The 26,184-nt window shown below is 40.4% G+C and overlaps 1 protein-coding gene across 1 annotated transcript in view; it reads right to left on the bottom strand.

Annotated features, from left to right (window-relative positions):
- gcc2 (GRIP and coiled-coil domain containing 2) overlaps positions 1-7,385 on the bottom strand; it is a 30,404-nt gene extending 23,019 nt beyond the window's left edge. The window contains exons 1-6 of the mRNA XM_088913294.1: positions 7,216-7,385; positions 6,204-6,260; positions 4,618-4,702; positions 4,138-4,205; positions 3,436-3,540; positions 692-3,109 (exon numbers count right to left, since the gene is read on the bottom strand). Of these exons, the coding sequence (XP_088769420.1) occupies positions 692-3,109; positions 3,436-3,540; positions 4,138-4,205; positions 4,618-4,702; positions 6,204-6,260; positions 7,216-7,221 (2,739 nt within the window). The 5' untranslated portion in view covers positions 7,222-7,385. The remainder of the gene's footprint in view (positions 1-691; positions 3,110-3,435; positions 3,541-4,137; positions 4,206-4,617; positions 4,703-6,203; positions 6,261-7,215) is intronic.
- Between the last annotated feature and the right edge of the window lie 18,799 nt (positions 7,386-26,184).

Here is a 26,184-nt window from a genome sequence, read left to right as displayed (position 1 = left end):
GCGTACCAGTTCCGAAAACAATCATTGTCTGCAATAATCAATCGTACCTTTGTGGCTGTATTTTATCAAGCTGCATGAAATCAGACTAGAGAATCAAAGTAGAAAATCAGTGATGGTATTTTCCTTTTTACTCTGGTTCTGAAAGATTAAACTAAATTTAAAATACCTGTTTGTAATCCATTGCAGGAAACAAACAACCTCTGCAGGTAATGCAGAGAATTCTAAAATCCCGAAGAATGTGAACATCCAGAACTAGAGATAGGAACCCATGTCCAAAAAAATATCGAGGTAAATGTTTTTAGTGATTTCAGGACAAGTATATATATATATTTGGGCCATTTTAATAGGTAACCATTACATTTGGTTTCGCTACAGAAAACCACAAGACAATTTACTGCTGAGAAGGCCAGTCAAAAAGTTAACTACAGCTGCAGGTAGTCCATGACTTCATCCTCAGATACAGTGTTTTTCTGTCCCCTTAAGAGGGCCAAATAAACAAATGGAATAATGCAATCATTAACTAATGCCCATTTGCCCAACCTGGCACGGAGAAGCACTCTCCATCAAAGTGTTTTTTGCCCAAATAAGTCTCAGATACAAAAAGAACTAAAATAGAAAGAAACCCAAGGTGCACTGTTTGGACAATTAAAAAACAGTAATGTTACAATATATATTTTGAAAAAATACAAACCTGTAAGCGTTCAATGTCTGCCTTTAACCTGGACAGCAGACCTTCCTTTTCAGCTAGGAGCTGCTGCAATTCCTCCTTCTCTCCCGTATTTTCCACAGACAGCTTCCGGCTTTCACCTCGGATGTCTACGTTCTCGTTCTCTTTTGCTTGGATTTTCTCCGATGCCTCTGCGATCTGGGCCAGCAGGCTTTCGTTTTCCACCTTCACCTTCTCAGTGACGCTCTTCATCTCTACCAGGTCCCTCTGTAATCCCTCCATGTCGGAAACAACGTCTTCCAGGTTCTGCTTCAGCATGGTCTTCTCTTTGCTGAGGTCGTCCACCAACGACTGCAGTTCGGCTTGTTGCTGTCTGCCCTCTTCCTTTATCTCTTCGATATCCACGAGCAGCTGATTAATTTTCTCATGGCTCTGCAGCAGTAAACTCTGCTTTTCTTCCAGAACCATGGCTAAAAGTTTTCTTACCAAGGCAGAAATGTCCCCTGCTTCCTCCTCTTCAGCATGTTCCAGTGTTCCAAGGCTAGCATCTTGTTGAAATACACCGACAATGTGCCTCCGTGCCTCAGACAGTTGATGCTGCATCTCCTCAAGCCCTTTCTTCAGTCCATCTCTCTCCTCCGATATAGACTGTAAAGACTTCTCCAGTTCTTCTCTCTCCTCACTAGAACTTGAGGGAACCTCTGACCTGGGTTGACCAGACTCCTCGTGCAAAGCAGCTCTTGTTTCCTTCAGTTCAGCAAGCTCCTCTTCCAGTGCCTTCAGCTCAGAGGTCTGCTGCTCCTTTTCAGAGTGCATCTCTGCAAGTTTAGTCTCCAAGATTGCCAGCTGGCGATCAACAGTCTCCTTGTCTGAGAGAGCTGCTGCCAAGCTGGCCTCTGCCTCGCTGAGCTTTTGCTGTAGCTCCATGTTGTTCTTGGAGTGGCCTTCCAGACTCTGCTGAAGTGCAGTAGCTTTACCTTGCTCTGTGCTGCACATCTCTCTCACCTTCTTCAGTTTGGCCTCTGAATTTTTCAGCAAAGAAAGCATGCTGTCCCTGTCCAAACTCAACGTTGCCAATCTCTCTTGGAGCTCCTGTACTGCACTTTCTTTTTGGTGAAACAGAGACAGAATCTCTTCATTTTTCTCTTGCAAATGACTCACAGATGAATTCAGGTCTTCATTGGCATTCGTTTGAAATTCTTCAACCTTGGCCTCCAGGTCTTTAATTTGTTCCAGTAGGCTATCTTTCTCATTGAAGGCTGCCCTCAGCTTCTGCTGCAGCTCATGGATAGCAGAAGCTCCTTGGTCCTTCATGGTACTGAGCTCAGACTCCCTGCTCCTGAGGATCTCTTTTGTCTGCTCATAATTGTCAACTGCTTCACTCTTCTCCACGGAGAGCCTGTCACACCTACCTTTCAGTTCTTGGATTTCCGCGAACGCCTTCTCCTTTTCGCGCTCCGACAAGCAAAGGAAATGTTCCTCAAGGTCTTTCAGCTCCTTCTGATGTCGCACCTGCAGGACGTGGAGCTCCTCCTCATGCTGGTTGAGAGCCATCTCCCAGTGCTCATTGGTGACCTGGAGCTTCTCCTTCCAGGTCTTGGCTACGCCCTCGCTCTCCTCCTTGCACATCTGCAGCTCATCAATCTTGAATTCCAGCTCTTCCCTCTCGAGATTAAACTCTGCCTTCAGCTGCTGCAGTTCGGACTCCAGCTGCATCTTCACGTTGCTCAGATAGGTGAGCTCATCCTGCATCATGGTGTGCTGGGACTGCAAGTTTCCCAGGGCAGCCTTGAGCTGCCCAACCTCACCAGCCTCTTCTCCTGAATCTTGGGGTGCAGTGTGGCTTTGGTCACCTACTTTCCCGGTTTCCTCCTCCTCCTGCACGTCCTGCAGGCTGCTCTCTTGCTGAGCCAGCTGTTCAGTTAGCTGCTCCTGAAGCTGCAGCAGCTTGTCCTTCTGCTTCTCATACTCCTCTGCTGTAGCTTCCACCTGGTCCATCAGCTCTTTCGCCTCCTCTTGGTGTGCTTTCCTTATTTGCAAAATCTCCCTTTGAAGGTGTTCAATCTTCTTTTGGGATTCTATCTGAGCCGCTTCATGGGCTTCCATCAGTCTTTCTACCTCCTTTTTCCTCTCCTCCTCTGCCAGGTCTAACTGCTGCTGCAGATGTGACAATTTTTCCTCGTAGTCCCGCCTGGAAACTTCCAAATGCTCTTTTAATTCCCTGATCTCATCCTCTTGGCACAATCTTTCGTTCACCTGGGCAGTGAGATTTTCCTTTTCCTCCACAGAATCCTTCAACATCTTCTGAAGGCGTTCAATTTCCTCTTTGTGCTTCTCCTTAGTGGTGTCCAACTCCTTGCTCAGAACCTCAGTCTTCCTCAATTGCTCCTTGGTTAATTGGTCAAATTGATTTCGGAGCTCACTTAACTTTTCAGATGCATCCTGAGACAACAACATTTAGACAAAAATGACAAATAAAAGGTGTTTCTGACATTACACATTCATACATTAAGTGATTAGCTTAATTAGCTGTCTCATTAAATATCAGCTTTTTCCATAAATTATATCATAGCCCATCAACAGATATGTGTAAGATTTTAAAACAAACTGAGAAAAATTCAGAAGACATTGGTAGCCTCTTCAAAAATATCTCGCCTCATCTTTTATGATAAACATCTACATTTAAAGACACAAATAATTCTTTAGCATTAACTGGAGGCCTTCAAAGAGTGAAACTGCTGTGTTTTAATATATAGGTTATTCGTTACCTGCGCCTCCTGTCTTGCCTTCTCATTTTCCTTGCGAAGCAACACTAATCTCTGTTGGGTTTCTGCTTTCTCCAAAAGCACGGCTTCCAACCTTTCTGTTATTTCCTGAATCCAAGAAAAAAAAATATTTATAAAAACTACAAACATCAGTGAGTCCAGCAACTGATTTAGAGCTAAATCCCATCCATTTCAACTGTCATTGAAGCTACAGTTTAAGTTTAGTCAATGCATTTGTCACAGAAACACATACAGGTAAAGGTAGCAAAGCAAAGCATTTTGTAGTGAATACTTAGTGGGCTGTAGGTGGAGACAAGATGAAGGTTCTTGTCTGAACTACATTCCCCAGAGAGCTATGGGAATGGCTTGTCATCCTCAGTCACCTGACCAATTGATAGATGACGACTGATCAGGTGGTGATTTAAAGACTAGGAGGCGAGCTTCTGATGTTCTGCATCTATTGTAGTCCAGGGCAACAATGGGAAAATAATTTAAAAACAAAACACTACCGACAGATAGGCCTGTGCACTTTGTGAGTTTCTCTTATATCCTGTTTGGTGCACCCATGGTGATACATGGAGAAAATATCTATACCAGAATACTAATAAGAAGTCACCATTTTCAGTTTGGACAGAATATGGGAGGGAGTATTGACTGCAATGAAAACTCCTGAAAGAAAGCAGTGTCACTTATGGACACACAAACCTGAATTACTGCATCGCCTGCTGCACTATTTGACTTGGCTTTCAGTTCTTCAACTTCCTTTTCCAAATCTAAAAGATAGGACAGATTGGAAACAATCATGTCTACCACATTGCACATACTGACGTTCGATACTAACTAACTTTAAGTTAAATGTTATATCACACAAGTAGAATCATATCATATGTGAAGATAAACAACTTCAATACATTTCTGAATAATTGTTTCACTTTTAAATTTGCACTGCTAAGTGTGAATAATTTGTTACAACAGTGACACTGTTGAAAAGCCTTAAGAAACAGCTAAGGAAGAAGGTCAATGGGGTTTCTTGCTTCAACCCTGAGAAAAAAATTTAAGCATCGCTTACTTTTTTACACGGTCATAAACAGAAAGCACAGTCGACGATATTACAGCTGCAATACAAATGTAAAACAAAAGGAGCACTTTAAAAATCAGCAAACTGCTGTTCAGACAGATCCTCACCTGCACATTTTGCTTTGAGTTTTTGTGTCATTACAACCTGCTTCTTGGAGAACTTGATGAGATCTTCTTTGGAAAGAGTGTCCAACTGAGGCAGATACAAATGAAAGAGAAAAGGTCATCTAGTCTCCTTCTACAAAACTGCAATATCTAAAAACAAATTCCCCTTGTCGATAACTACTTGAAAATAATGGATTGCACTTGGGGTCTGGAGCCATTGAACACAGTATAGCTTTCAAAATGTCTGGTCATACAGATCCTGTTCCAAAGCCAGAAAGAAAAGTGCAGCAGCGCATTTCAAGTAGAGGTAGCTGGGTTGCACAAACTCTAAATTGCTTGCATTGGTGTAGTGTTTTCATCCCAAAAGTTCTCAAAGCACTTTTCATTTAGGAGGAGATACACTTCATCCAATACTGAAGCACAGCCCCACTACACAGCACATCAAGTAGAGAAGTGTGGAGCTACTTTACCAGGTGAATTAACGGGGGGACAGGTTGTGCAGACCACAGCAGAATTTAGCCAGCTAACATAAGAGAAGATCACTTTATTGGCCATATACAATTTCTTGTATTAGGAATTCATCTTTTTGCATACTTCAACTTGCTCGCCATGAGACACACAGACAGGGAGAGAAGCTAGGGGTCAGAGCGCAGGGTCAGCCATTTATACGGTACCCTTGGAGCAGTTGGGTTTAAGGGCCTTGCTCAGGGGCCCGACGGAGTAGGATTCCTCTGCCGGCCACGGTATCCGAACCGGCAACCTTCCAGCCACAGGCGCAGATCCTTAACCACAGAGCCACCCACCACCCATCTTTATGAAAAGTGTTCTGTGATCTTTACTAGTAGTCACAACCTTGGTTTAACATCTCTGCAGGACAGCACACTGTCCCTGGTCATCCTTCTGGGGCATACGTTTGGAAATTCCAGCCGAGGGAAGAGCACCACCTACTGGTCCACCAACACCACTTACAGCAGTAACCTACCAAGCCTTGCTTAACTTCTGAGATCTGGCAAAATCAGCTTAGAAAGTTTTTAGCTCCTGTGAATATACTTGCCAAGTACACAAGGAAATGATAAGCAACCACCTGTCAAAAAATGATACAGTATACACACTGCTTTCCAAGTGTATTTTACAACAATGTTTTAGAGCTTTCAAAAGAATACAGCAATGGGAATCTAACAGCATGGGACATTCAGCACTTCACAAAGCAAAACCATTTTATTATATAAAAAGAAATCACCGACAAGATGGGCTCTAGGAGTATGTCTCACCTCCTCTCTCTCATCCTCAAAGTAAGATGGTGCTTGGCCTTCACAGTGCCACAAAAATATTCCTCCACTTATAAACTCAGAATTTGTACTCATTACAAACATTCAAGGCATCATAAAAAGAATGTATTTGTTTTATAGTCTATAAAATCATAAGGGATTTGTTCATGAAATGCGTTACACTCCAATCCACAACAAGGGGCAAGGTAAGAAACAGACAATAACAGTTTTGACCAGAAACCCTGAGGGAATGTAGCAGCCCATTGAGCTTCTGTTTAAAACTGTAAATAAGGAAAGATCCTGCGTCATAACGCCTATTACCTTGGACTTCCCAGTGCCCGGGGTTGATGGCGAAGCTACCGACTCCAGATTACTTTCCTGTTAAAGCAAACAAAAACACATTTGCCACTTTTATTCATCTTCATTTCAAAGCCCACAGGCGGTGTTACAAAGCTTTTTTTTGTGCCATACCTAGACTCTGGGCTAAATTTGGGGACAAAGAAATCCAGATAACATTTCAAGATTCCTCAAAAGATCTATTTTTATATTGATTGAGAGTACATCACTTTGAGACATTGTAAGAATGTAATCTGATGATTAGATGTGATTATAATACCGTTTTTTCCCCATAATACCTGCAAGCATTTTATTAACCTCGGAATTCAATGGTCCATAGCACAGAGCTCGTATCTTACTTTTACAAGGGTTACAGAAAGGAAAATACAGCGCATGGTCAGAAATGAGCAATGCGTGGTCAAAAAATGATCTTACAATGTAGGGGATGGGAATTTTCCTAGTAAACCATGTAAGCTAATGTGTTGAGGGACCTGTGTTCCTTCACCCCTCTGCAGTGTTCGTGCTGACTCGCAGTCTGCTGCTATGGGCTGTGCGGTCGGACAAACCGGAGTGTTCACATTGTGTTGTGAGCCTCCCTGTTCACTCGGGCTGTTAAAGCTAATGAGAAAATGAGACTACTTCACGTGGCAAACGGAAAAAAAAAGGACTCAATTTCAATACCACCATGGGATAACAACCTGAAACCTCCCCATAAAAACAAAACAGCTTAAAGCTAAGACAAAGGCATATAAACGACATTCTTTTAGACATTTTATTAATGTACACTAAAATTAATAATATGCCTTTTTTACTTCAAATCAAATAAAGTATACTGAGATGTCCAAATGCTAAATTCCATGACCTACGTGTATTTTCGTCTATTTCTCCTTTTGGAAAAAAGATTCTTTTCGATTGTCACATCTTTGTTGTGATAAGGGGCCTACAGATCCAGCCGGAGATCCAGTACAGTGGTCAACAAGATTTAAAATCAACTCACCTCCATTTCTGAAAGAAATCTATATGCGTACGTTAATATAATTCACCGCCTCAGTCGACAGAATACAAACAACTGGTGTGCGGCGCTACTTTTCGAAGCAGTGCATTCCCCTTCTCGAAAAGCACTAGACAGCTCCAGCAGCAAATCCTGCTTCCGCCTCAGGACAGCGCGTCGATTCCACGTCACTACTTGACTTCAGGAGGTTTAAGCAGGAAGTTGCTGTGTGTTGCCGTGGTGACGAAAGATATTACGATAACATTACCATTTCCTGCTTTGGGTGCAGCGTCATATTTCAAATTTGTGCTCAGCAAGACACTAAGTGACACATTCTAGTACTTTTCTAAGTGTACCGTGGAAATATTCATTTGATTTCCACGGCATTTCCGTGCATAACTATGTATTTATTTTGATGTGCCAGGTTTTTTTTACCACCCCTTCATTGAATTCATTGAGTTTTACTACCTTTTTACTCAGATTCAATATTGTACTTCCTTGTAAGGGCAATTTAGTGTAAAACATTGTTGATCCAGATGGTTCATATTACTAAATGTTCCTTCAATTAGGGAAAAAATAGCAAGTCATTATTAGTAGTAGTGTTTCAAACATTGCTGTTTCAGTCATGTACTATATACAGTACATTAATTACATCAATAGATTTAATTAAAGAATTTGTGGGTGTTATTAGAAATTTGGCACTAATTGTGAAAACTCTACTTTATTTCTGAGTTTCAGTGATTGTTATGCATGTTAGAATTTGGTGTTGTATTTCATTGTCTTAATATATATATAATATATATAGTACATAAGTAATTAGACATTGAATATCAAACAGCAGTTGTTTCTGACTCTGTCAGTCTTTAGATGGGTTACATTTACTTATCTCTAATCATATCATCATATATTTTAAATTAATCCTTATAAAGCTGTTAAAAATGAAACATTTTAAAAAGCAAGTCCTATTTTATGCTTTCCAGGTCTCATCCATTTCTACTTTAAATGTGTGGAGTGTACTGTACAAGTTATTAATTAGTTTACTTTTTACTATAGAAATGATAAAAATTATTAACAGCACCTGCCACAAAATTATTAAAAAAACACCACAGAATTCAATTTTTATTGGTGATTCAGTTTAAAAAATCATGAAATACCAGAAGACCTGATACATGTCAAGAGGGAACATTTGGCAGTTATATTTCCATCACTAACTGGCTACATGACAGTCATAAATAAATATTATTCATTCATATCTGCTAAAAAATGAAAACTAAATATAGTTAAGATACTACATTTTAGCTTCTTAAAAGATTGATACCAAGACAAAGCGGTTTATAAATGAAAAGATCAACTTAAGGAAAGTAAGTTCAATATTTTGGAAAAAAATATTGTGAGATGCACTTTGTAGTATGTAAATAGCCTCTAAAACCTCTCTGGATGATTAAGGCTTACGCATTTTTTATTTCTAAAAGTCCTTTTTACATCAAAACGGGTTTTGAATATAAAATAATAGCTCAGAATGTCACAGGAATTTGTATTTTACCATTAGAAGAGAGTGCTGTGCAACTCGCTGGCCTTCCATATCACCAGAGATTTGAATATCCCATTGATATTAAAATGTTGGAATTTAAATTCATACTTTAACCCGAGGCGTTCTGTATTCCAATGTCAGTGATATTCTAAAGGATAGTTCATGTCTATGTGTTTCATCAAGGATACCTATTTACTTCTGTAATGTTGCCATAGCCAAAATGTAAATGTAGTGGCTCTCTGAAGGCACCAGTTCTGTAGGGTTTGGGCATTTACTGGGACAACTATTAATTGTAGCAGTAAATCACAAAATTGATTCTTGCGATGGCTTTAGAATCCAACCATGCGACATAACTCAAACAACGCACACACACAGGTACTAATACACAAGGATACATTTATTAATACATAAAATATGCATATAAACCTAACAGATCTTATCGAGAGGGTTATCAGAATACAAAAGATATATATTCATTCAGTTACAAAGAGTTACATATATCAAGAAGACATACGTTCAGTATATCATTCATTTAGACCATTTCATAAATGAACTTGGTTATAACTTCTACATTAGATACTCAAAACAAGTACATAACTCTTAGGAATTAAATTGATATCAACTGGTTGGGATAACAATTGAATTCTCGAGCTGTAATGCATTGAAGTTGAATACTCATCCAATTTCTGGGGATTCATATCTCCTGCAGGCACAAACAATCAGCTGCAGGCTTGTTGCTGTCCAATCCGCGCTCTCTGGCTCCGTGCCAGGCTGTGCTGTGCGGCTTGTGATGGTGCGCTGCTGATGCTCACTGACCGGCTAGTTAGTGTTGGCTTTAACTAGCAAAGTTTGTGCACAGGAGAAAAGATGACTGTGAGTCCCAGCAAGTCAGGAGGAGGACCGGTTCGTTTCTGATGAAGAGCTAGTTCTGAATAGTGATTCAGCTGTCCACAGTTCCGACCTGTTCATGAGGCTTGCTGCTGGTGCTAACCTCGGGTGGATCCTCTGGTTACTCTCTGGCAACCTCCGCTCTAGACTCTTAGAACAAAGCAAAGTTCTGGCACTCGGACACACTGGCCGTTCCGTGGTTGTCCGGGCTGAGTCTCAGGATGGTCAGGAGGCGCGCTGCGAGAATGTCCTGCCCTTGGGAGCCTTCTGCTCCTGGGCCGTCCTGCCCTGGAATTCTCCTTTGAATTCCCTTTAGAAAAGTCCACAGAATTCTCTCAGGCCCTCTGTGTTGCCTGTTTTTACCTGGAGGAACTTCAGCTCATTCATTGGCTGAAAGTTCCATGGGCATCAGAGTCCCACGTGGGTTACTCGGCCCTACCAGTCCCTGATTGGTTGATCAAGGTGAGATATGAGTCACTTACTCCTGACACTTAGGAATGCAGTCCAGATGTCCAACTGGCACTCCCTAGACAGATAGGCACCAATGGATGACCATTGATCATGATAGCCAGGCTTAGCTAAGTGCATCCCCCTTTGGGAGCTTGTTTCTTATCAAAAGAAAACATCTTAAATCAGCCTGCATGAATAGTTTCTCTGTGGCTGCACCACAGAGATGAACAGAGAGATGAGGCCTAATTTGGGAAAGCTCAGAAACACTTAATTCTTTCTTATTAATAAGCCTCGCCGCTACACTTCTATCAAGCTTTGGCCAACAGTATTACTAGCAAAGGTTGTTTTTTTTTTAAATAAATCTTTAAAATTATGTAAATATTCATTCACAACATGAAAAACTAGTATGCGCCAAAGAGAGTTCAACATTTATTTGTTCTTATATTTTGTGCGCATGGGCAGATTTACTTCTTTCTTTTCTACACCATTCATAAAGTTGCTTATTTTAATGTGTTTTGATCACAAATGTATAAATTTGATTTTTAAAAATATATATTAATCGGGCGAAACTTTAAAGAGCATGCATTGTCTCTTTAAGAGAGTAACATAAACAGTAGATACATTTGGATTGCTAATAAAAGAAAAAAATCATTGCCATTCTAGAATAATCTTTATAGTATATGACTTCACTGCATGATTAAGGTTTAATTTAAGAATGCTCTGGGCAAAACCTTTTCCAGTATTAAAAAAAATTACTCGCTGCAAAACACGAGAGTCTTGAATATGAGACAAATAGCTCAGAATGTCATAGGAAAATGTCTTTTGCCATTAGACACGAGTGTGCTGTCATTCAGGGCCTTTTCAAATCCCCAGGGAATAGAAATTCCCATTTTATTGTGGTCTGTTGACATTAAAAGCTGGGATTTAAACACAAATCATAAGTTAAGACATTATATATTTAGTTATCAGTGATATTCCTGATGTCCTAAGATTCATTCCAGTTTTTTTAATTCAGATCATTGCTCACTTCATTGTCAGCACAGGTTGCTTTTTTAAAATGTATATAAAAAATCATTAATGAAGTCACGAGCGAATCATTGATTGACTTGATTTTGAACAAATAATAAAGATTTTTTGGAAATCAGTCCTGCTAATGGCTGGCTGGATGGACGTTTTCAGCCTGTAAAATACTGTATTTATTTGTAACAAACACCTGATTCACCTTTTATTTGTAGCAGGAACTTGAGCTAAATGAATATTGCATTTTTTCAGTGCTTCACTGCTCCAGTCAAAAGAGTGACAGCCTGATTTGAAAGTCAGCAACAGGGGTCTCAGTGGTGAGAGAATGCAAAATGATGCATTAACAACTGCATGATATTCTGATTCATGAAAACAACACAAACAATGCAGTGCTGCAGTGAGAGCAGACAAATGTTGCGTAAGGAGGAGCTTATACTGGTGCTTCAAAAAGTATACACACTGAGCAAAATGGTAATAAAGCTCAATGAATTATCTTATAATTATATCATAATTATGATAATAAAGAAGCTCAATGAAAGGGTTGATAAGACACCGTACATCAGTGATGCTGATGGTAGTTTCATTTGAGAACAAATTGAGGCAGTTTGTAAGCATGGATCCAGCCACTTCTAGTCTAGGTTTATTTTGTAAATAAACTTGAGCATGGTCAGCAGGGAGCTCTGGTTTCTACAGTCTGATGACATACTGTTCATTCTAGGTTAATTGGTATCTCTAAACTGTGAGTGTGTGTGAGCCCTACAGTGGGCTGTTGTCATGTCCAGGGTGCCTTAATTCCAGGTTAAACTACAGCTCACTGCAACCCCCTAAAGGACTAAGCAGTTATTGAAATACTGGATGAATGGAAGCATATACTAAACAAAAGAGAGGTGGTCCCAGTATAGAGCCCTGGGGAACACCACAGCAGCCCAGTAGCAGACCTGAACCCCCACACAGAGATAAACTGCTTCCTCTTAAGGAAACAAGATCTAACTATGGGCAGTAGCAGAAATGTCAGTTTTTTTGTATTATTGTTGGATTTATACAGTTTGTTTAGGTACCAAGTCTGCCATGCCATGTTGATTGTTCACATTTGTTTATTATTGTATATGCTACCATGTAATAATCTTCAGTTTTTCCTGAAATAAACAAATTGAACATAGAACTGTCAAGGTCACTCTACGACCAAGCAAGAGAGGCAGCGTGCCTGTTTGGAAAAGTAATCTTCTCTGAAACACAGTAGAAGAATGAGAAAAAAAAGCTGTTCACAAGCACTGAAATTGCATTACTCGTAGATTTAGCTTTGAGTCATTCCGTGAAATAATTATTGAATCCATATTATGTATCCACAGAAAGCCAGTAAAGAGTTCAAAACCATTGTTAGAAAGAATAACATTATCTGAATAACTGACATCATGTCCCTCAGATTGTTTAATTCCAGCAAGGTTTGGTTTTAAAACTATGGTGTAAAAGATATATTAGAAGTAACGCTCATTGTCAGAAAATTTTTATATTTTGTTTTAATTTTGTTAAATATGCTTTTACCCATGGTATTGTTTAATCAGGGACAACAGAAACCAACTGCATTTGTTTAAATGACACCTAGTGGGTTAACTAAAAAGGCATTGCTATTTGTTTTCATATCTGAATGGTAATACAAAATCAATTGAATTTAATGGCATTCTTTCCTATATTGGCTTTGCTATATAGATTGCTTTGATGTGTAAAAAAATCTTTATATTTTATTTATATATATGTTTATTTATATTCTATACTTTGTCTTGTAAGCTCTTAAAACTCACATGATTGCAAGAAAAACTTTCATATATATTATTGTCCACATCATCTAATAATAATCCTATGGATAACAAGCTAAATGTGTAAGTAATCTGTAAATACTGCAGGTAAAAAAATACTTTAGAAGTCATTTAATTTTTTTAAATACTGAAAGCCATACAAGACGTGTACTGTAGCTTGAGATAGGACCAGAACATAAATTCTTTGACTTGGAATACATCAGGACATCTATGAAGAAACAGGGAAAGGGATCATGTTATTTTGCTCAGCTTTCAAATTGTAATTGATTTCATTTATTACATAAATAGTTTTACTATCGGTTTTGACATCACCATTTGTTTCTGCAAACTTTAGTCAATAAATCATCACATCCAGCATAAAGCATCCAGCATTGAAAAATGGTTTTTGTATCAGTGATGATATATAACTGAAGCAGGCTTTATTCGTCTTTGCTGTATACAGTAGGCATCAGACCAACTCAAAGGACTCAGACCAACAAGCTGGAAACAAATTCTGTTTTTCAAAGCAAATATTGGTACGAAGACCTGTAAGAACAAGTCCGCAGACGTTTGACAATAAGTATGCAATAAGTTAAAAGGAAAGGAAAGAAAAAGCACGTACAGTATATTAAAATTCTGTGATTAAAAATTGAATTACTGTATATCTGAAACCACTTTTCCTCTTTGTGTGTTTGTTGTTTAGTTTATAATTATAATATGTGAATTGTGATTGGTATTATTTTTCCCTCAAGTGAGTTGCCGGTGCGTGCAGTTTTTCTCGAAGTAACAAGGCTCGCGTAACAAGGTATTGTACCGGGAAGCGTGACAGCCTACATGACAGAATTTAATTAGATTCTCTACCTTTTCAGATTTACCCCACTGGTTTTAAGGGGATTACAGGTGTACCGTCACTGCAGATTGAAGGTCTGGCTGTGGCAGCGCCTGTTTAAAAGAAAAGGTCGGGGTTTGTTCGAGATAGGAAAAAAACAGCATTGACGCATTCATTTTTTTAAATGGTAATGGAATGCATACACACCCATTACGGCTTTTGCATACGATGCTATTCATAAGGAGCAGAGCATCAAAGAACGCTACTTAAGAGGGTATATAAAAGTGGTATGTAAATGCAGAATACCCACAGGGGGCTTTATTGTGAAGATATACGACTGACGTCATCGATCCCTTGATTTTCATCCATTATATCCAATTGCGCCCCAATAATTTAACCCAGGGCTCCGCTGCTGTGATACAGCAATGCCAACCATTGCACCACAGTGCCACCTATTGATCTCATCATTCTGACAGATCATCGTTTGCTCCATACTCCTTAATGTTTATACAGTATTTACAACACCATTCATCTGTTAGAACTAGTATGAATGTTTTACCAGCAGTCTCACTGAAAGTGACTGCTTACAACAGCTATGCAGCTGAAGAGTGCAGTACATTCTTTTTTTCTGATTTGTTGGACATTTATATTTCATCCTCAAATACAGCATGTACAAATAAACTGTTAATGCATATAAAAATCTAAAAATACTATGTATCTGGATGAAAATGACATTTTGTTTAGTGGGAGAGTCAGCTGGTTTTTGTAGAGTGTGCTTTCTACAAAGTGCTTCGGTGTACAGTACGTGACACACGTGCAGACCTCAGACCTATTCCATTGTGTTTACGGTTGATGTTGTTAAGTCTTCAATACACCAGAAAGAGCAGCACATCCATCTACCTTACAGAGATGGTATGCTGTGTGGTCAAACATTATAAGAGAGGTCACACTTCTTGTCCTCTAATCAGGTTAAAGAGTTCTGTCCAAAACAATACATTTATCTTTATTCATTCCTTCTCTTCTATGTAGTCCCTTGCATAACAGAATGGAGCACTGGTTATAAACTGCATTTTGTATTTCTGGCCTGTGTTTCTGTCACTGCATTGTCTTAAAACCAGATATACTATCACCACTGTGTCACTGTGGTCTTTTACATCAAATTGCAAGTAGAATTTCTGTCCACATTAGAACAGCTAAAGATATCAATATTTTTCCACTTGTGAGTGATACCAGGACCTAAAGCCCAGGTCTCCTACCTTCCCACTGATGAGGTGTGAAAGTGCCTTTTCTGCTATGGCTGTTGGGAAGAACATTGAGGAGATATTCTTACTGGGTATGGAAAGTGATTGGCAAATGTAATTTGTTGCTCCAGTACAGAATTCTTCTTTAATCCTTTGCTGACTCCATGCTGCATTCCTCTGTGGTGGAGAAATCCCCAATATGCACAAATACAAAACCTAAAGATATTTCAGATAAAACCTAAGGAGCTGAAGAGAAAAAAAATATCCTATAATTAGTGACAGTGAGCAACTAAAACTGTTGGAGACCTCTAAATTGTTTTAAGAGTACATACATATTCCCTCCCACAAATAAATTGTAGACACGAAGACTACTCATCTACAATATAAACATTTAGCTGTATTTGATCTCTAATTACCTCCATTTTTACTGTTTTTTATGAAAATAAAAACATAAGCGATACACAATGATAAAACACTGACTGTTTTGCAAGTAAGATTATTTTTTCATACTGAATGGTAAAAATATATATATATTTTTGTGTATAGTCTTACTGCAGAGGAACATTTTTCACATCCAGTAAGAAAAAGCTGAGATTTGCATTAGCGTTCATCTGGCTGCATGTTAAAGCCAGATTAGATTGTTCCAAAAAAAGGCCTGACATCCTAGCCACAAAACAAAAAGGAGAAACGCCGAACAGCCTACTTTGGCATTCACCGGGCTTTCCGTTTCTTCTTTGAATATTGAATTTGTCTGTTTTGACATCTGCTGGAGGAAATGCTGACAGATCTTCCTAAGCGGCCCTGTTTTCACTTTGACGTGCTTGAGTTTCACAGTCGTGCTTGACTGCTCGGCTCAGCTCAGGGCCGGGGACAGCGGCGGGAGCTTGTCTCTGAAGTCTGCCGTTGCCACAGCCCGCACGCCTGGTTCGGGAGCAGCCAGCTATCCATCAGGGAGAAGAGTCTAGAGCGTCGGTGAAGAGGGCTGTGGGTATTCTGATGCTACTGCCTTCTGCAACCCATCAATCAGCTTCTCTTCTCGTATGACGCAACTGACAAAGCACAACATTAAAATGTAACAAATAGTTCCAGCTTGTCAATCAATCCACAATGGAATCTTTCCCCCTCCATCTTCCCCCTGTGCCTCCAATGAGCCAATTTCTGCTCGTGTCACATTAAGGGCTGATGAATAATCAAGAAATATGTTTGCATCCTCTGTTGACATTTCAGAACAAATCAGCTGCTTGGAATGGATGGCTGCTGCTACAGTCCATGCTCCAGCCCTATCTCTACAGAAATCCAAATAAATTTAAATAACAGAAATACAGCAATATTAGTTCTACCTCGTTGCATAAGCCTCACACCAGCATTATCCTATGATATTGTTGGAGCTGTCAATGGCCTGACTTTATATTGTAGCAACAGGTTGAGCCTTCCAGGAGCGTAGATGATTCTTTAGTCCCATCATGGGGGAGGATTGAGTAGATTCCTCCCTCCCCCAGGTATTCACCTTTTCTTTTCTTTTTTCACTCAGAATTCTTACTCTTTTCCTCAGGGTGTTCTCTCACTCGCACACCACGTTCCCCTGTCGTCGTAGACAATTTACAGCGTTCAAACAATCCACGGAGGGAGTTGTCCTTCCTGAGTTTCACCACGAGGCCTCTCTCTTACTGTAGGTCCAAAGTATTCCTTATGTTACGGAATATTAATGAGGACCCTATGCAGAATAATTAGGACGAACTTCAGAGGTGAAGTCGATTAAACAGTCTGAGGTCCGAAAGCCGAAAGGATACAAACCGGTGCAAAAGTACAAAATCAGAAGTGAAGCCATAAGCCGTGAGGAAGCCGAGAGTCTAAGCCAGAACAATAGTCAAAGGACCAAAACAAAACCAGGAGAAGTAGTCGGAGAATAAACCAGGGTAAGGAAGCCAAACACCAAGATTAATCGCAGGAAGACGGGGGTAGCTCTAGCCAGGAAAACCTAATACTGAGCACAGGTAAGAGTGTGAAGCAGCATTAAATAGGCTGGGGGTAAAAGGCTAATTGGAAACCGTGCTGGAATGTGAGGTGGAATGACGAGTCCTCCGGGGGCGTGGTGTAACACCTTACAACTCAATCCCATACAGTCTATGCCCTCACTCACTTCTTCTCACTCACTGAAGGACATCCACTTCATATTTCAGCCGACCCATTCATCTGTAGCTGCTCTGACAGTTATTATGATTTGCCATGTGGAGCCAATACTCTTCATTCTCTCATAGTGAGAAGACACACTGCTCCCTCTCTTAGCTGTGGCCTGACTGGGCAAAGACACCGGGCAGCTCAGCTGTGAGACCCTTGTGCGCTCATCAGTAACGCAGTGAAGGAGGCTGTTCCTGGAGTTTCCACACAGCCTGCTGAACCCTCACAGTCTCCAGTCTTTTCAGCAGCCAAAGCACCTCACTCATCCATAGCAAACACATAATGGCAGTCAGCTTGATAGACTAATAAAACTCTTCTTGAGTCTAGTATATTGCCTTCCTGGCATCAGAGTCCTTCCCTGTGTCAGCTGTGATTCAATCTAGGGTATCCTATCTCTTATCTCTCTAAAGGTCATTTTTTTGTAATGACAATAAGTATTTTGCCACCCGCTGTGCTGATGCTGATTTCATTAGCATGGCAACTCGTCATCAGTGTGTGGTAGCTGGCTCATACTGTAGGATCATTATTGTATTTTAATTGGCATGTGTGGTGGTGTGCTTTTTCCCTTCTTCCTTCGTTTCCTTCCTCTTCGTGTCACTCAGGACTGGATTTCCCCCCTGCACTGTATCTCCACACACCTGATGCAATTAATGTCTCTGCAACAGCATGTTGGAGTTCAGTCAGTGTGAAGATCATTTCCCTTTGCTGTGATTCTGTTAGGGGGGTGAAAGGACTTTCAAAGCAGGTTTCATAGGTCTCTCTCCTGAAGTCTCCAGCTTCTTAAGAACAAGAAAAGGGTTCAACTTGTCCAGTTAAGCAAATAATGAGATCAATTAGGCCATTAAGGGCTCAGGTGGAACCAGAAACCTTTTGGCCCTGCAGGACTGGAGATGTGTCCCCAGTTTTATGTGTGATGACAAAAGACAGAGAACAGAGAAGATGTAGGAGGTGAGAATTCCCATACAATGTATGGAAACCTGAGAGAAAGAACATTTCTTTTTTTGATTTTCTTTCTCTGGGACAAACTATTCTCACTAAACGGCCTTTAATTGAATAGCAGAGCAGTGGGAGACCAAGAGAAAGAGATCTTTTTGCTGATCAGCTTGAACTGTATGGGGGAAGCTTCTACCCTAGGTCTTTAGATTTGTGATTATTTTGTCTTTATCTGTATCTTGCCTTCATCACTGACATATTTCTTTTAGGTTGAATGGTATCTTTTCACATAAGTTTTTGAAGGAAGAGAGAGTTTGCTTTGTAGGTGTGTAAGGTTTCTTTGTCTGTAGGAACTTTTTCCTGTTAAAATATATTTTGTGGTCTTGAACTCTGGAGTCCTCTTCTATTACTGACATTGTTCAACCAGATCAAAGTCCTGTGCTTTAAGGAACCCCCAGACTTTAAAATTAAGAGGTCCTAGTCCTTGTTAATATTAGGTGGTGTCTTACACCCCTTTTAAATTAATGCTATAGTGCACCTGCTACACTTGTGTATGGCTATCAATTACTCAGGGGTGTAGCTAATTCCACTGGAGCCCATCCCAGTAGCTCCTTTGCACCATGTGGAATTCCACTCACTCTTCTTTAAGGTCCCACACTCTGTTCCCAGTTGTGCTGAATTCAGCACTTGCTCCACACAACTCTGCCAGCAGTCAGCAGCCATTCAGGCTCAGTCCACTTCAAGGCCCAGGTTTGAGTCAAATAGGTGGCATCCTTTCACAATTTGCAAGATATCCATTTGCGCCTTGGGCACATGATATGCCCTATCTGATATATGTGTCATTCCTCTTACATGCTGCCTCCAACTTAGTTTTGCCAGTGTTTCAATTTTCTATCACTGATACGCTGCCCATCTTAGTTCCCTTAAACCCCACTGTGCAAAATCTATCAGCTATGACAGACAAGATGCTGCACGTCAGATACAAGTACAAATCAGAGAATCACAAACAGTCCCATAAGCTTCCCTGGCTGTGTGTGTGATACACACCCTGACAAAGATGCTCCTGCAGAAGACTGATGCTTACAGCAGTACCACAGAAGTGGCAGTGACACTCATACATGCATACTGTACACATAGTACCACTGGTCCCACTGTAGAAGCACCTAGGACTTGGTTGTGAGACGCATCTTTCAACCTACTGGGCTAGGATGCCCAATAGTCTGTGCTTGAGTTAAAGCCCAATACTGCATAACAGCTAAACCAAAAGTTAAAGTGCAATATAACAGCTCAAGTTAAAATATAAAAGCTGCTGCTCTAAGTACCAGACATTAGCTGGGTGGGCACTGTTGTGCTTGCATTGTTTGCTTCAACGTGCCTATACGAAACAGCTTTTACATTGTTGGCCTTTACTAAGAAGAAAGAAATGAGTTAGGGGTCATAAATGTAATGCAATGAATGAGCTGTGAATATGTGGTCAGCCTTCTTTTCTCGGATCAACAGCAGAGAAGACAGGCCACCGAACCTGCTCCCTGAATTCTGTATTTTAGGTAAGCACCCTATTTCTGGTCATATAATTAGTTTTTACATGTACTAATTGGCTGTAGAAGGTTTTGATAACAACTGTGATAAATACCACTCCACCTGGAAACAAGGAACAGCAATCACCTAGAAAAATGGTCTAGGTTAATGAAGAAACACATACACAATAACACAATGAAGAAACACATACGTGCAGTTGTCCATGCTGTCAAAGTGGTATGATGTTATTCTGTGGAGACCAGCTCTGGTTTTGTCTCACTATTGTGTTTCTGTAAGAGAATTGTAAATGATGTCCTTGCAGGCTGGTCTCCCAATGAATGATGGACCCAATGGTCTCCCTCTGAGGATGACATCAATTTTATTTTAATTCCTTTGCCCGTTCAAAGCTGTGAAGACAGTGGGGGAGGAAGGGATTCAAACCTAGGCTGACCCCCAGTGGCGTGAACAACTGATTGCCTCCTGCTGTATTAATTAAGGAAGATCCTTCAGATTTCCCCTACATTTTCTGTGTAATCAGGAGTTTGCGGTAGTTGTGGCAACAATTGCTCTCTCACCGTGTGATTGTTAAAAATTACTCGAGGGTGAATCTCATTTTCGATTTTCATACCCTTCAATAACCTGCAAAAAATTTAAAAGCACTTTTCTTTTTTCTTAAAAAGTAGGTGGGTTTGTATTGCAGACGTGAATCTCACTTCTGTGAGATCAATCAGAAGAGTAACCAAACATTACAGCTTGACTGAAAAATAAAATCGGAACAAAAGGTACTCTTACAGAAATGGAATTAAGGAGCCGTGTAAATGTTCGTTTTTTGATATTTTTTTATTTTATTGCTTTTGCACCTCTTAAAAGGCCTATTCAGGAATGGAATATGGCCAGATGGTGTTGAAATTGTGTTTAATTTCAGATTCCATGTTTCTAATACCACCTGCAGTATGTATCCTGTAGGTGTGAGTGAGAAGCTCTCTATAGGCTACAGTGAGCATCTCACTCACAGCAGAGCTGCTTATATGGTTATACAGTGTCTGACCTTAAAAACACAGTCATCCCTGACATTAAAGATATGTCACTGCAGTATATATTTGACGTTTCAGTGCTCTTGCGTTTTTTTAATATGATGTCTAAGCTGTCTGGACAGGACCACCTGATTAAATTAATATCACTTCATTCACCTCTGCCATTAAGAACTGTGCTACGGTTTGCTTTGGGGACCTCTCTCCAGATGGAAACTCTTTATTCATGTGTGCCATAAGAAAGACAACCCTGAACACATTGTGCCAGTACTTAGCATATTTCGCAGGTGACCTTATTAAAAACAACAGCCATCCATCTTCTCTTTTTTTTGCAGACACAATAAAAAGATTTACAATATTTCTGAGATGCTTGTGCATCTTTCAAGCCACATAAATTACTAATAAGTCTCGACATTTGAATTTTTTTATCCCACCCTCTGGGAATTGGACCTCTTTGACCATTTCCTCCTGCACTTAATCAAGGCCTGTCTCTGGCAGAAAGAGTCTACCTCTTGGGAGATAAAGCCTGATATTTTAGTTCAGGATTAGATATCACGCTCATTTGATTTTTTTTAATAGCTTACTCCTAACGCATACTGCAAACCCGTGCTGTTTTCATGTAAAACCTAACAGGGTCTCCTCACTTGACATTAGGTTGAAATCTATTTATGAAAAACAAGACAGTTCCACGGGAATAACAATCCTCTCTCTTCTGGCAGTGTTTAGGCAGTTTAATTAAGTGACTGTGAATATTTAATGCAATTAAGTACACCAGTAACTCCATTGTTTAAAATGATGACATGGCTGCTAAGTAATTTGAACTAGATATACAGTACCACCTGCGGGGACCTATAAAATCTTTGGCAGATTAATTAATTTGTCCCAGGATCCTGATGAAGAATGGCACAACCTTAATGTACTACTGTATATATATTTTGATAGTGAAATACATCCATCAGGTCTACCAGACTCATACCAGTCAAACTCCCTTCTTCCCAGAAGAAGGCATTGAGTTGTATGACCCTCAGCCTACAGAAGGGGGGAAGTGGGCTGAGTTTAGCTCAGAAGAAAAGAAGATATACTATAGTGCAGGACACTGTTACTCAGAATGCTCTTTGCTGTACCAGCTTGCCAGAGTTATAACTGACTCCCTTCAGCTGCGTGAGCAATGGCAGAGCACCACACATCTGGTTTCTCTCCTAGAACCCTGGCAGAGAAGAACAAAGGGACAGAATTGGATTCTTCCTGCTGGTTTTAGGCAGCAGGCCCTTCTCATGTGGCTGCTCACTCAGTGGGCATGTGGTGCTACATTATCGATGGGGGCATGCTCACCTTTTTGTTTTCAGGCTGGTTCTCCTGTGATGTGCTAAATTACGCTAAAAACAGGTCACGATTCTGGCCTTCTGATGTCTCTTTGGCGTCTCACCTCTACCTCTTCCTGTCAAAGGCATGGCACCCCCTCCTGCTGATGCTGGAGGAACATTCTGCTCTCATCACAGTGGTTTTCAGAGGGTGTTCCTACAAAGGAGGTGGGTCAACAGGTTGGGGTATTTCTGTCTCAGTAGACCCAGGTGGCTCTCTATCCTGGTAGACCAGGGCGACTTTTTCTCTCCTGGGAGGCCCAGGTGACTTCTGGAAAATATGTTTCTAAAAGTGTTTGGTCAAACCCAGGAGACGGTAGGTCATCTGGGACCAACTGGCAGGGGGCAAGTAAATACTGACAAAATCTTTACAAATTCACACATTTGGTATCCATAATGTGTTAAGTGTCACTATATGAGTCATAAAGAACTTGACAAAGTGAACCCAATGAAAACAAGTGGTAACTATTATGTTGCACACAGCGTCCATTTGGGGTTTACGATGCTGTTGCGCTTTTGGTTTGGGGGTTACTGCTTAACGGCATTGGTGGGTGCCTTGGCGGGTTTTGGGCTGTTCTGTGTCAGTTATGAGTTATGCACAATAACGAGCAGACGTCTACGAAACCTGTCTGCCTTAATCCCTGCTTTCCTGCAGTGTAATAGTAACTATAAGCAAGTGCTTTTAAAACAATAAACCGAATGCACTTCTATACATAAAAGGTTGTGGGAGTGTGGAACAGTCTACTGATCCACGTTATTGATGCCATTACCCTGGCTTCTTTCAAGAAACATCTGGATCCTCAGATTAATTAACTTTGAAAAACCTAACAGAGCTAGACAGGCCAAATGGCCTCTTCTCTTCTGCGTGCTTTCATTAAACTAATTGATGCCTTAAGACCTAAAGTTTTACCTAAAGCTAAGTTTAGGTGTGTTTCTTTTTAACTAACGTTTGAAAATACCCACATTGATGTCATGCCATAAACTAATACAAGAGATGTATTCTTCTAAAATTTCAATCAGTTAAGGAAATACAATCTCTGCTGCTATCAAAACAAAGCTAACTCCAGGTTTGTTTGCAGAATGGGAACCACCTCTCACAGGCAAAAGCTTGTGCTCATACCCGTATTGATCTCTGCATCGTACTGGGAGAGTACAATAGTGGTGCCCACTAATCTTCATAGGAATATTGAGAATTCTAATTTGCATGAAACCAGCATGCTTGATCTGAGTAAGTATGTTGTTCTACTCTATCAGAATTGATGGACTTAAAATAAAACAAAAATAAAAACAAAATCAGAATGACTGAATTCCCCACAATGGTTCTCATAGACACTTGAAGGGATGGATTTTGTAATGAGCAGGTGTTCCCAATCCCGGACCTGGGAACCCACATACCTGCTGGATTTTGGTTCACCTAAACACTCATTTAAATAATTGAACCCTTAATATGCTAAAGCAATATTAATTATTAAAAATCATTAACCCCAATATTTTCTTGGCACATAATAATTAAGATACTCAAAGCGCTTTACAGGTAATGGGGACCCCCCTCCACCACCACCATTGTGCAGCCCCACCTGGATGATGTCAAGGGAGCCATAGTGCGCCAGTATATTCACCACACATCAGCTAGTGGGGAGGAGAACAGAGTGATGGAGCCAATTCATAGATGGGGATTATTAGGAGGCCATGATTGGTAAGGGCCAATGGGGAATTTGGCCAGGACACCGGGGTAATGCTCTTTTCGAGAAACTCCCTGGGATTTTTTATGACCGCAGAGAGTTGGGACCTTGGTTTTACATGTCATCTGAAGGACAGCGTTTTTTTACAGTATAGTGTCCCTGTCACTATACTGGGGCATTGGGATCCACAAAGACCGCAGGAGGAGCGTTCCCTGCTGGCCCTACTAACACCTCTTCCAGCAGCAACCTTAGCTTTCCCAGGAGGTCTCCCATCCAGGTACTAACCAAGCTCACACTTGCTTCAGTTTCAGTGGGCTGTCAGTTGTAAAATGGAGGGTGATATGGCTGCTGCCATACAGTATGTAGGCTGTTTCTTAAGGTCTTTTACTGATAATAACTCAAAACATTCATTAAAACAACTGTTACCTATAAAACACCTCAGAGTCTGTTTAAAAGTATCACAATTATGTGAAATTAAATAATTAGATCATTGATGTAATTGATAATACACAGTAATCATAATACACTGACTCCATCTTCCGGGAACTGTGACATCCCTGAAGCAAACAAACTGGAAGAAAAACAAAATTAGAGTTAACTCGTTCAAATGAAAGTGTCTGATATTCTCCATTTTGCCACAAAGTGTTATTTTTGTTTTCTGTATATTTATGTTTGAAGACTCCACAAGTGAAGCTCAAAGTGTGTCCAAAGTAAAAACAGGGCTGTTGTGCTGTCAGCAGGGAAACATTTATTCATTAGAAAGCCGGGAAGAACTCACAGCCATCTGTGTTTATCACAAACCCTGATTAGAGAAAACTGTGGGTTGACTCAGCTCGCCTGGAAAAATTATTTATTCTGTTTCTTTTCTCTCTTTATCCTATTAGCCATCGGTAGAAAACTTTTGAAGACTGTGTGTCTTGTTAACTGTGAGTTTTGAAGATCAAGAAAACAGAAACAGTCCTCTGGGGGTTTGCAGCAGATCAGATGATTGATCAATAGTGTGATTGAAAACAGTGTTGGTAAATGACGGGTATTGATTGTGAAAAAAACAGAACACTACTGATGTCACTAAGGCACTATATTGTGTGTAATTCTGCATACAGACAGTTTGATGGGTTCATAGATAATTCAGTCCGGAGAACAAAAACTGATTTGCAAACTGACCTGCAATACTGCCTTTACTGTTTACTGCCATTTTAGTTTAGTCCTGCGAAGATCAAGAGTGGTGCCTCTTCAGCAGCCATTTCCACAATTATCTCAGTGCATTATGAAAAGAGGATATTAATTGCATACATTAGGGCTGTAATAGTCCTACCCTATAATAAATAAGAAGATGATTTTATTAAGTAATTTGGAGCCCAGATAAGCAACAGTGTTACAGGTGCTAAACAATTCTATCACTCATAGATCCGACATGGTTTTCTGGATATATTGCACACTACAGGCGTCCAGAAAGACCAACTTAATTTCCACTTTTTAAATAAAATGTAGAAAGTAACTATAATTGTTTTGGGACACTTTAAGACCATCTGCCCTGCAATGGACTGCTGTTGCTTGCTGGGATAGGCTCCAGCTCCCCTGTGACCCTGAAATGGAAAAAGAACTGTGGAAATTAACAGATTTATGAACACTTTAAGAGCAAGAAGTGTACTTTTTTAAATCCCTGCTGGTAGTGTCATATACTGTACCTAGCAGAGGGAGACACTGAGTGCAGCTAACACAGGGGAACTGAGGACAAGCAGGATCCCAGGAAACTGTACAGTACAATGCATAGCATATCATTCAAGATTTGAATCAGCTGTGGTTTTCTCCCACTTTAAAACTGGCTCATAACTCATATTCTGTCATCCATTCTCTAACCACTTCATTCAATTTAGAGTTACAAGGGACCAGAGCCCATCCCCTCAAGCAATGGGTACAGAGCAGAGTACACCCTGGACGGGACACCAGTCCATCGAGGCACTGTGAAGCCTACCCACAGCTGGAGCCCTAGAATTAAACCCATTACAGCCAGCCTGCTGCTTGCCAGAAACAAGGTAAATGCGCAAACGGTGAAATTCAGGCGTCAAAATTCGTCTCGGTATGAGTTTTAATCAAAAAGGTTATTTTGTCTCGTCTTAATTCAAACAAAAAATGCAAAAACAATTTAGTCTTCGTCATCATCATGCACGGTTATTTTCACGAGCGCTCCGTTTTCATTAACTAGAATGAAAATCGGGTCATTGACGAACAGTTTCGTCATTCTGTAATTTACGTCGACTAAATTAACACTGCAGGGTAAACACACAGACACGCCCACGCTCACCCCTACAGCCAGTTTTTCCAGAGGCCAATTAACCTTCCAGTATGTCTTTGGACTGTGGGAAGAAACTGAAGCACCTGGAAAAACAGGGAGAACATACAATGCAAAACAAAGAGAACGTCCAAACTCCACACATAGCACCCCAGGTCTGGCTTTGAACTCAGGGCCCCAGTGCTGTAAGGCAGCAATGTTAACCACTGCGCCTCTGTGCCACCTAT

This window comes from Atractosteus spatula, chromosome 4, assembly GCF_055471065.1.
Source record: "Atractosteus spatula isolate fAtrSpa1 chromosome 4, fAtrSpa1.hap1, whole genome shotgun sequence".
Lineage (NCBI taxonomy): Eukaryota > Metazoa > Chordata > Actinopteri > Semionotiformes > Lepisosteidae > Atractosteus > Atractosteus spatula.
The sequence above is the reverse complement of the archived record's forward strand: the minus strand, read 5'-3'. Positions and strand labels throughout refer to the sequence as shown.